Source organism: Plecotus auritus, assembly GCF_963455305.1.
Source record: "Plecotus auritus genome assembly, chromosome: 3".
Taxonomy (NCBI): Eukaryota; Metazoa; Chordata; class Mammalia; order Chiroptera; family Vespertilionidae; genus Plecotus; species Plecotus auritus.
In genome coordinates this window covers 114,661,718-114,674,087 of record NC_137772.1, presented here as the reverse complement: position 1 = coordinate 114,674,087, position 12,370 = coordinate 114,661,718, and the positions used below count along the sequence as shown (strand labels likewise).

Sequence of the window (12,370 nt, the reverse complement as noted above, 5' to 3'; positions counted from 1 at the left end):
TCAGCAAATACTTTCACTGAGTAAATAAAAGCTATGTTATTTGTCCTGACCACATTTACTACCATTCTCTAGTGACCAACACAAATATAATGGCTCGGGTTTTACGTCTTGTAATTTGGGATTAACATTACATCTGTATTTTGGGTATCCCAGATGTTGCTGTACTTTGGGGTTGTACCATCTGCCCATGGAACTACTGCTACATTCTTATAGTGTGAACTCAGCTCCTAGCTATGGTTCTTACTTTCTCTCTCTCTTTCCTCCTCCCTCCCTTAAAGCTAAAGGCAAGAGGCTTATAGTGAAAGTATATTAAAATAGAACCACATAATTTATTATAAATCTTAAAAATTCATTTTTCCCAATTTTTTGCTGAGAATCATTAAGGAATTGATATGAATTAGAAAAAACATTTGTTTTAATGAATGTTGACAACTATCTAAAACAGGATGACATCTCTTCTTTTTCTAAAAGGGCCAAAATTCAGCCCTAACCGGTTTGGCTCAGTGGATAGGGCGTCAGCCGTGGACTAAAGGGTCCCAGATTGGATTCTGTTCAAGGCCATTTACCTTGGTTGCAGGCTCAATGTCCAGTAGGGGGCATGCAGGAGGCAGCTAATCGATGTTTCTAACTCTTTATCCCTCTCCCTTCCTCTCAGTAAAAATCAGTAAAATATAAAATAAATAAATCCTATATAATAAAAGGGTAATATGCAAATTGAACAAATGGCGAAACGACTGGTCGCTATGACACGCACTGACCACCAGGGGGCAGACGCTCAATGCAGGAGCTGCCCCCTGGTGGTCAGTGTGCTCCCACAGGGGGAGTGCCACTGAGCCATAAGCTGGTCTTATGGCTGGTGAGCGCAGCAGCAGTGGCAGGAGCCTCTCCCACCTCCGTGGCAGTGCTAAGGATGTCCGACTGCGGCTTAGGCCCGCTCCCCACCTAAGCCATCAGTTGGACCTTCTCTGAGGGCTCCTGGACTGCTAAAGGGTGCAGGCCGGGCTGAGGGACCCGCCCCCCCCTGAGTGCACAAATGTTGTGCACCAGGCCTGTAGTAAATAATAAAAGGGCCAAAATTCAAATGCTAAAGTGCTGTTGTAGTAAAGTAATTCCTTTCATGTAGGCAGAGTTTATATGTTACCATTTATTAGAAGAAAGCAGTATGGGTTTAAGGAGAATTCACTTTGTTAAGGTGACATGAGCAAATGTAAAAATGCAATTATATATAGGAAACAGTGAAATGAAAATCACATTTGGATCTTCTTAACCTTATATATAGGAGAGTTTAAAAACAAATATGGAGCCCTGACTGGTTTTCTCAATAGTTAGATTGTCAGCCCCATGCACTGAAGGGTTGCAGGTTTGATTCCCCATCAAGGGCACATACCTGGATTATTTGGTTTGATCCCTACCCCCAAATGGGGCATGTGTGGGAGGCAACCAATCAATGTATCCTCTCTTGCATCGAAGTTTCTCTTTCTCTCTTTCCCCCTCCCTCCTTTCCAGTCTCTCTAAAAATCAATGGAAAAGCCCTAACCGGTTTGGCTCAGTGGATAGAGCGTCAGCCTGCAGACTCAAGGGTCCCAGGTTCGATTCTGGTCAAGGGCATGTACCTTGGTTGCGGGCACATCCCCAGTGGGGGGTGTGCAGGAGGCAGCTGATTGATGTTTCTCTCTCATCGATGTTTCTAGCTCTCTCTCCCTCTCCCTTCCTCTCTGTAAAAAAATCAATAAAATATATTTTAAAAAATCCATGGAAAAAATATCCTTAGGTGAAGATTTACAAAAAATAAAAATAAATAAATATGGAGAGGAGATAACATTATAGGTGTTGGGAAATAAGACAATAGGAGGTATGGCTGTGGATTTCAAAGTATTCTATGAAGCCTTCTGGGGGCCCTTGCAGAGGTGAGGACAGGGTGAGAGGGTGGGGTTTATTAGCTCCTCTCCACTGCTCTTAAACCAGAATAGCTATACTTTCACATATGTTATATATTGATGTTTCATGTAAGATTTGAAGAAATTTTGTTTGCCAAAACAAACAAAACTTGTGCAAGCTATTGGGACTGGGAATAGAATAACAGATGTATAAGACAAAAAAATTCTGTTTCCAACTTTTTAAAATAATTTTTAGGGAGGGAGGGAGGGAGAGAAAGAGAAGGAAGCATTGATTTGTTCCACTTATTTATGCATTTATTGGTTGCTTCTTGTATGTGCCCTGACCAGATATCTAACCTGAAGCCTAGTGTATTGGAATGATGCTTACTAACTAAGTTACCCCACCAGAGCCCTGTTTCCAATATATTTTTAAAAAATATATTTTTATTGATTTCAGAGAGGAAGGGAGAGGGGAAGAGAGATAGAAACATCAATGATGAGAGTCATTGATTGGCTGCCTACTGCATCCTTCTACTAGGATTCAAACCTGAAACCTGGGCATGTGTCCTGATTGGAAATTGAACTGTGACCTCCTGATTCATAGGTCGACACTCAACCACTGAGCCACATCAGCCCAGCCGTTTCCGGTTTTGATATAAACTATTTGTAGCTTTGAGCAAACCATTTCACTCTATATCTCAATTTATCCATCTGTCAATTTTAACTTAACTCGGATATTATGAGTGCTCTAAAGAACAGTATTATATAGGTTTTTGAAAAAGTATTGTTTTTGGAGTCCTTTGCATAGTGTATAAGAAAAATAGATATTTTCTTACTACAAAGTAAGTGATATTTTAAAAATTCTTATTTTTGATGAATATTATTTATTGTTCTCTAGACTGAATACTGATATAATTATTTTTGAAATTGGTATCTCTGGTGGTTAGGCACCTGAATAAATTATTTTTTCAGAAGTCTTTTTTTTTCTTTAGTATTGCATTTATTTTCAGTATTTTTCTTCTACTCAAAGGTAAGTATTTAAAAAAAAATATATATATTTTTATTGATTTCAAAGAGGAAGGGTGAGGGAGAGAGAGACAGAAACATCAATGATGAGAGAGGATCACCAATTGGTTGCCTCCTGCACGCCCCACACTGGGGATCAAGCTCACAACCCAGGCATGTGCCCCTGACCGGGAATCGAACCTGAGACCCTTCAGTCCACAGGCCGACGCTCTATCCACTGAGCCAAGCCAGCCAGGGCAAAGATAAATATTTTTACTTTTAAGACATGTTAAGATGTTTCCTTTATAGAATCTAAATGATATCTGTTGTAATTTTCAAATGGCAAATAGTAAAGCAGAGGTCTTTTATTTTTTAAGAAATACTGAACTCAACATATATCCTGTTTTAACAGTCAAGAAGAAATGTTCTAGTAGATTTTAGCCAATTTTGAAATAAATACATGTGATTATCAGAAATACACTTTTGAAAGTTGTTAAGTGCTATTACTAATACCTTAAAAATAAGTATCTGATGATGAACTACATTTATTTTTTGTTGTTGATCCTCACCTGAGGATATTTTTCCATTGATTTTTGGAGATAGTAGAAGGGAGGAAAAGAGACACAGAGAGAGAAACATTAATGTGAGAGAGACACATTGATGATGCTTCCTGCATGCAATCCGCAGGGCTGGGATGGAGTCTGCAACTGAGGTACGTGCCCTTGACCAGAATCGAACCTGGTACCGTTCAGTCCATGGGCTGATGATCTGTTCACTGAGCAAGACTGGCTAGAGCTAGAATTATTTAAAACATATTTTAAAAAATATGTTTTTATTCATTTTTAGAGAGAGAAGAGGGAGAGGGATAGAGAGATAGAAACTTTGATGAGAGAGAAGCATCATTGATTGGCTGCCTTCTGTACACCCTTTGCTGGGTTTCAAGCTCACACCCTGTGCATGTGCCCTGACTGGGAATCAAATCGGTGATCTCTTGGTTCATGGGTCGACCAACCACTGAGCCACACCTGCCGAGCATGAACCTAGAATTATTATATAGGTTCATGGCAATATTTTTTAAGGTGGAAGATACCACCCACTCTCCTTTTTCTTTCTTGCTCTGTTTTCAAGTAGCTCATCAGAAAGGGCTGGTTTTTCTGCTACACCTTTCTCTGTATTAGATGTCCTTCGATTGTTTTTATCTGCTGGATTGTTAATGTGCATATATATGTGTACATGTGTTTCAAATAATTTCATTCTGAAGGATGCTATTTTAGCCTGATAGACAAACTACCAATACGATCTATTATAACTCACAGTAGCATCAAATAGTTCAAGAAAGGAAGTGAAGGGGCTGATATTTACAAGTAAAGCTTCAAGGAGAATATAAGTAGGTAGACTGTATAGTATCTGCTGAAGTTTAGGATTTACAAACACAGAGTATTTAGTATAAGTTTTCTAAAAAAAAAAAAAAAACTAAGCTTACCTGGATGGGAATATATCAGGAAGGTAGTACATAACATATATATATTTTAAATTAAATTTATTGGGGTGAAATTGGTTATATAAAATCTTATTAAAAAGGTCACTCCTGGTATCTCAGCATCACTGTAGTATTGATTTTATTTAGACTTGTATAAAAGAAAGATACTCATGTCATCGTAACCTTTATTCTGAAATATCTAGACCAGCACTTTCCAATAATATAATGAAAGTCACATGTATATAATTAAAATTTTTTGCAGCCATATAAAAATTAAATTATGACTTTTTAAAAAAATATATACTTTTTATTGATTTTTTACAGAGAGGAAAGGAGTGGGATAGAGAGTGAGAAACATCAATTCAGCTGCCTCTTGCACACTCTCCACTGGGGATGTGCCCGCAACCAAGGTACATGCCCTTGACGGGAATCGAACTTGGGACCCTTCAGTCCACAGGCTGATGCTCTATCCACTGAGCCAAACCAGTTAGGGCTAAATTATGACTTTTTAATAATATATTTTATTTAACTTAATACATTAAAATATAGTTTTAATATATACTCAATATAATGACTTAATAATGAGATACTTTACATTTTTTTTACTTTGAAATCTGGTGTGTATTTACACTTTCAGCAAATCACTAGCCACATTTCAATACTTATTAGCTACATGTGGCATCTAGATTTTATCATGGCATGTGTCAAAATCCCAAGTTAAAATAGGATCAGTGTGGCCTTTAGAGCCATATCTAATTGGGTGTAAATTCCTACATTGCTCCTGCCAGCTATGTGGATTTGGGATAGTATCTTAGCTTTTCTGAGCTTCACTTTCCTAATATATAAAATGATAATATGAAATATGTGAAAAATAAAACCTAACAGTAGGCTGCCAATAAGTGGTAGCTGTTACCAGTCATCTATATTCACAGGTTGAAGAAATCACAGAGTTGAGTAGTCAGAGCAGAAAATACATTTGAGATAGATTTTAAAATAAGACTCCTCTCCTTTTTTTTAAAAAATATATTTTATTGATTTTTTACAGAGAGGAAGGGAGAGGGATAGAGAGTTAGAAACATCGATGAGAGAGAAACATCGATCAGCTGCCTCCTGCACACCCCCTACTGGGGACGTGCCCGCAACCAAGGTACATGCCCTTGACCGGAATCGAACCTGGGACCCTTCAGTCCGCAGGCCGACGCTCCATCCACTGAGCCAAACCGGTTTTGGCTCCTCTCCTTTTTACATATCTATATATATAAAAGCCTAAGCGACCGTCTGACTGTCCAACCGGTAGCTATGACATGCACTGACCACCAGGGGGCAGACGCTCAATGCAGTAGTGGAAACCACAGGAATGGAAACCTGGAACAGACTGATGAATCTCAGAGGGAAGTGGGGAGTGGGGAGGCTGGGAAGAGATTAATCAAATATCTTATATGCATACTAGAGGCCCGGTGCATGGATTCACACCCTCTCGCAATCCGGGACCTTTTGGGGGATGTCGGAGAGCCCAATCCCTGCAGGCGAGGCTGAGGGACCCCACAAGTGCACGAATCCTTGCACCAGGCCTCTAGTATGTTAGTAACTTGCCCACAAAAGAGAGCTTACATTTTACTAAATCTATTATCCAAGCTGTTCATGCCCTCATATGTTAATTGGTTATCGAGTATTTTGTTGTTATTGTTAATTTGCACATGAAACCAAGACTTAAAATATAGTACTTGAATTCCCACAATAAATTATTGATTGAGTCCCACACTGCTGGTGTGGCTTAGCAGTTGAGCCTCAACCCAGGAAAAAAGAGGTTGCTGGTTCAATTCTCGGTCAGGGCACGAGCTCAGGTTGCGGGCTTGATCCCCAGTAGGGGTGTGTGCAGGAGGCCCGCAATGGATTATGTTCCTCTCTCATTGATGTTTTTATCTCTCTATCCCTCTCCCTTCCTCTTTCTCTAAAAATCAATAAAAACATATTAAAATTATTAATTGAGCATTGTTGTCGCTCAGTGATTTGAATTTTGGCATAACTAAAACATTCATAGAAACAATCAGAAAGGCTTCTCTCTCTGCCCTCTAGGATTTTATGTTATAAGACACCAAGTTAAAAATAGAGCTTGGTTTATTGGCCTTGTTTATTCCAACTTCTTGTATCCTCAATTTGAAAAATGTTCCAGTGACATGTCTCTAATTTAAAAAATATATATATTTTATTGATTTTTTACAGAGAGGAATGGAGAGGGAGAGAGAGAAACATTGATGAGAGAGAAACATCGATCAGCTGCCTCCTGCACGCCCCCTACAGGGGATGTGCCCGCAACCAAGGTACATGCCATTGACCGGAATCGAACCTGGGACCCTTTAGTCCACAGGTCGACGCTCTATCCACTGAGTCAAACCAGTTCGGGCGTCTCTTTAATTTTTAAATATTTTAGATTTTTTTGCCTTAAAAAAATAAAATTATGCTTTTAATTTTATTACTAAGATAATATTTATTATTTGATCCCATATTAATAATCCAAATGTTTATGTTTATTACAATATAGAAATCCTATTGGGTAACTTTAATGCAATTATAAAAATTTATTACTACTTTTTATTATTACTTGTTATGTTAACTGATTTTCAAAACTGGTAACATGCATCTCAGCCTATCGAGAATGCTTGAAGAAAACTGTATACCAAATGTTAAAAGCCATATCTCAATACAAAACAATATGTTGAATTATCTGTATTAGTTTTGCAAAAAGTTCATACAACATTAGAGTAATGACTGACTGTATATTTATTCACCTGGAAATTTAGAATTTTTCTACTTAGTGACACAGACTTTTAAAAAAAATTTCTACAGGCCAGTGACATATCAGTCATATCGCGAATGTACTCTGGAGACCACAGTTCATGCCAGCGGCTGGAATAAGGTATTAACCAAATTATCTCTTCTCTTATAAGATTTTAGTGTGTTAATGATAAAGTATGGGAGGAATTGCTAGCATCCTATAAGAGAAAACTGTTAGACTCATTATTTGATGCATAAGTCCATTATTTTGATGTGTAAAGTGGATTTTTTTTTAAGAACACGATCCATATTTTATTTACATTTAAAGACTAACTTTAATCTCAAAAATCACATATCCATTCACCTATTTCCTTTTTGCTGATTTCACTTAAACTTAAATGCATGGATTGTCAAAAAAGACTGTAAACAAATATTTACCATGTCTGTTACATGTAACACACAGAAACAGCTTTTAACAGAAACTCATTGACCTTCTCCATGACATTTTTTTATTATAAATACAGGTATCAAAACAATCCTGAACATATTTTTGATACTGTTGGTATCAAATTAAAATAATTTGAGACAATATTCATTCTGCCTGCTACTTTAGACAATTTAAATTGAAGCTCTTTCACTAAGCAAGATGTATAAAGCATGCCATTTCTCTTTTTCCTTCTTGAGATTTTTACTTTTTTAGTAAAAATCACCATACTTTTTTTTTTTTTTAATATATTTTATTGATATTTTACAGTGAGGAAGGGGGAGGGATAGAGAGCCAGAAACATCGATGAGAGAAAAACATCGATCAGCTGCCTCCTGCACACCTCCCACTGGGGATGTGCCCGCAACCAAGGTACATGCCCTTGACCGGAATCGAACCCGGGACCCTTCAGTCCGCAGGCCGACGCTCTATCCACTGAGCCAAACCGGTTTTGGCAAAAATCACCATACTTTTATCGTGTAAACCTGAATTCTATTTTTAATACTCCAGGTTTATGTTTGTTTATTTATTTATTTTTAATAAATCTTTATTGTTCATATTATTACAGTTGTTCCTCTTTTTCCCCCTCATAGCTCCCCTCCACCTAGTTCCCACTTCACCCCATGCCCTTACTCCCCCACTGTCCTCGTCCATAGGTTTAAGATTTTTGTTCAATCTCTTCCCGCACCCCCCACACCCCCCTTCCTCCTGAGAATTGTCAGTCCACTCCCTTTCTATGCCCCTGATTCTATTATATTCACCAGTTTATTCTGTTCATCAGATTTTTTATTCACTTGATTTTTAGATTCACTTGTTGATAGATATGTATTTGTTGTCGCTTTGTTGTTCATAATTTTTATCTTTACCTTTTTCTTCTTCTTCCTCTTCTTAAAGAATACCCTTCTGCATTTCATATAATACTGGTTTGGCAGTGATGAACTCCTTTGGCTTTTTCTTATCTGTGAAGCTCTTTATCTGCCCTTCAATTCTAAATGATAGCTTTGCTGGGTAGAGTAACCTTGCTTGTATATGTCCTTGCTATCTTCATCACTTTGAATATTTCTTGCCACTCCCTTCTGGCCTGCATAGTTTCTGTTGAGAAATCAGCTGATAGTTGTATGGGTACTCCCTTGTAGGTAACTAACTGTTTTTCTCTTGCTGCTTTCAAGATTCTCTCTGTCTTTTGTTCTTGGCATTTTAATTATGATGTGTCTTGGTTTGGTCCTCTTTGGATTCCTCTTGTTCGGTTTTCTCAGTGCTTCCTGGACTTGTAAGTCTATTTCTTTCACCAGGTAGGGGAAGTTTTCTGTCATTATTTCTTCTAATAGGTTTTCAATATTTTGCTCTTTCTCTTCTTTTGGCACCCCCATAATTCGGATGTTGGTATGCTTGAAGTTGTCCCAGAGGCTCCTTACACCAGGGGTCTCAAACGTTTTAAACAGGGGGCCAGTTCACTGTCCCTCAGCCAGTTGGAGGGCCGGACTATAGTTTAAAAAAAAAACACTGTGAACAAATTCCTATGCGCACTACGGGCCCGGGACGAGTCAGCTGCTAAGCAGGACAGGCAGCAGCACCTGGCGGGCCGGATAAATGTCCTCGGCGGGCCGCATGTGGCCTGCAGGCCGTAGTTTGAGGACCCCTGCCTTACACTATCTTCATATTTTTGGATTCTTTTTTCTTTTTGCTTTTCTGGTTGGGTGTTTTTTGCTTCTTCATATTTCAAATCTTTGACTTGATTCTTGTGATCCTCTAGTCTGCTGTTGGATCTCTGTATATTATTCTTTATTTCATTCAGTGTATGCTTAATTTCTAGTTGGTCCTTTTTCATATTCTTGAGGATCTCACTAAATTTATCGGTGGTTTCTAGAAAATTCCTGAGTAACTTTATAACCGTGGCTTTGAATTCTATATCCAGTCATTTGCTTTCCTCCATTTTTTTCATTTGTGACCTGTTTCTTTGTCTCTGCATTTTGGTTGCTTCCCTGTGTTGATAGAGTGGCTTTGTGTGCTAGGTTTCCTATAGGGCCCAGTGGCTCAGCCTCCCCGGTTACTTGAGGTGGACACTCTTGGTTCACCCCTTTGTGGGCTGTGTGCACAGTCTTGTTGTAGTTAAGCCTTGATTGTTGTTGGTATCACTGGGAGGAATTGACCTCCAGGCCAATTGGCTGTGAAAATCAGCTGTGTCTATGATGGGAGAACTTCTGTGCTGGAGACACCCTTATTGGGCAAGACTTGCTTCAGTGGGGCTTTCAGGCTCACTGAGTCTGCCCCTTCAGTGTGTCCCTTATGGTTCTGAGGAGTTGTAACCTGGACGGTCCCACTCTGACCACTGGGTACACTGGCTCTTGGATCACTAATTTAGCCTCTGCCTGAGGCCACCCAGCAGGAGCTACGGAGCGATCTTCAGATTCCTCTTCTTTGTTTGTGGTTTCCAGGTGTCCAGATGAGGCCCAACTGTGAAGCAATGCAAGCTGCTGTGAGCTCTTGGGCCTTCTTTTGGATGTTTTGTGTCTCTCTGACCCAGCTGCAGTTTGTTAGGTATTTTTAGATTGCAAAGGGCCAGGCCATTCATATGCAAAAGCCTCTGTGCACAGTCTTGGGTGGGGTGGGGACTTAGGGAATCAACAAGGTGGAGCAAACAGCTATGGTTGATCCTTAGCCCTGCCCTAGAGGCCCGGGTCTCAGTGTCCCGTGGTAATTGCTGCATGTACCTCTGAGAGAAAGCGGCCCTCGAGTTCCAGCCCAGTGCCAGACAGGCCAGTTTCTCCCCGTATGAGTCTTGGTCCCAGAGTCTCGCCCGGAACTGGAGTTTAGAGCAGTCGGGAGCTTTTGTCTCCCTCCTGATTGAAAAAGACAACCGTGTACTCAGTTCCCAGCCCTTTCCGCGCGCGCACCTCCGTACCTCTGCACTTTACTTCCGCAGCTCCTCTGAGTCTCAGTGTGCTTTTCTCTTTCCTTCTAGTTGTAGAATTTCCACTCAGCCAGCCTTCCTGTGGTTCTGGATGATGTCTGTTTTGTCTTTCAGTTGTAGTTTTGAAGTGGTTGTGCAAGGCAGCAATTTCAGGTGTTTACCTATGCCGCCATCTTGGTTTCTCCTAGCTTCAATAATTATTAATATACTAGTGGCCCGGTGCATGAAATTCATGCATAGGGGGGGTCTCCTCGGCCCAGCCTGCACCCTCTCCAATCCGGGACCCCTTGGGGGATGTCCGACTGCCGGTTTAGGCCCATTCCCCAGGGATCGGCCCTAAACTGGCAGTCGGACATCCCTCTCACAATCCGGGACTGCTGGCTCCTAACTGCTCACCTGCCTGCCTGCCTGATCGCCCCTAACTTCCCCCCCTGCCAACCTGGTCGCCCTCCAACTGCCCCCGTCCCCCACTGGCCTGGTCGCCCCTAACTGCTCTACCTGCCAGCCTGGTCGCCCCCAACTGCCCCCCCGCCAGCCTCATCAGCCCCACTGAACCCCCCCGCCGGCCTGGTTGCCTGTTACTGCCCTCCCTGCTGGCCCAGTCGCCCCCTACTGCCCCTCCCCCGCCGCCGGCCCAGTTGCCCCCAACTGGCCCCCCCTGCCAGCCTGGTTGCCTGCAACTGCCTTCCCCTGCTGGCCCAATGGCCCCCAACTGCCCTCCCCTGCCAGCCCAATGGCCCCCAACTGTCCTCCCCTGCCGGTCTGATTGCCCCCAACTGCCCTCCCTTGCTGACCTGATCTCGCCCCCAACTGCCTCTGCCTGCCTTATCACCCCTAACTGGCCTCCCCTGTTGGCCTGATCTCACCTCCAACTGCCAGTTTTGAAGATACTGGGAGTCTCCAAAGGGGAGGGCACCCTTCTCCATCCTTGCCTGTGGCTTTGCCTCCCCTGCTAACTTCTGAGCATCACACATGACTTGGGCAGGGGTTGGTGAAACATTTCAGTTCCTGGCCCCCACAGGTCTCCCTTCCATCCAGGCCTCTTCAGGCCCAGTCTGTTTTGTTTCCATCTCTCCATCCCAGTCTCTCCCAGTCTCTGTCTCTCTTTGTTTCTCTCAGCAGTCCTCCAGGCTTCCCTGCCTCCCTCTCTCTCTCTTCCTCTTTCCTGGCTTGTAGGGGGTGGGGCCAGTGGGGGCAGCTCCACCTTCTGTTCGCCCTGGGGCCTCATTCTGAGAGAAGCTCCAAGAGTGAGCTGGAAAGGAGGGAAGGAAAGGGAGAAAACACTGTGAGCTGTTGGGTGTTGTGTGTGTCTGTGCGTGCGTTTGGTTGTGAGTGTGAGTGCCGGCCCTGCCTCCCCGAGCCCTGTCCCCACTGCCACATTTCCCCACCCACCAGAGCCTGCTGTGAGTGCAGCCTGGGCGTTAGGTTGAACCTTCAGTTATGGATGTTATGGACCCTGGCTCTTTATATATATAGACTAGAGTCCTGATGCATAAGAAATTTGTGCACGGGGTCGGGGGCGAGGGGGGGGTGAGTCCCTCAACTTGAGAGTCCTTCACCCTCTCACAATCCGGGACCCCTTGGAGGATATCCAACTGCTTGCTTCTGCCACCACTGCTGTGCTCGCCAGCCATGAGCCTGGTTTCTGGCTGAGCGGCGCTCCCGCTGTGGAAGCACACTGACCACCAGGGGGCAGCTCCTGCGTTGAGCGTCTGCCCCCTGGTGGTCAGTGCACATCATAACAACTTGTCATTCTGGTTGTTTCACCATTATGGTCGCTGTGCTTTTATATATATAGATAGATGGCTGGTCTTCTTTTACTTATCAATCCTCCCCCA

General features: G+C 42.3%; 1 protein-coding gene across 16 annotated transcripts in view; it reads left to right on the top strand.

Moving 5' to 3' along the window:
- The window catches only part of BCL2L13 (BCL2 like 13), a 304,446-nt gene that overhangs the window by 83,429 nt on the left and 208,647 nt on the right, over positions 1 to 12,370 (top strand). For 10 of the 16 annotated variants that reach the window (XR_013960068.1, XM_080658719.1, XM_080658707.1 and 7 more), the window contains one exon: positions 7,210 to 7,279. The exons of the other annotated variants lie outside the window; for them this stretch is intronic. Coding sequence is in view for 7 of the 10 variants with exons in the window: in XM_080658719.1 (XP_080514845.1) it covers positions 7,210 to 7,279 (70 nt within the window). In the remaining 3 variants the exon portion in view is untranslated. The remainder of the gene's footprint in view (positions 1 to 7,209; positions 7,280 to 12,370) is intronic. 16 annotated transcript variants of the gene reach the window in all.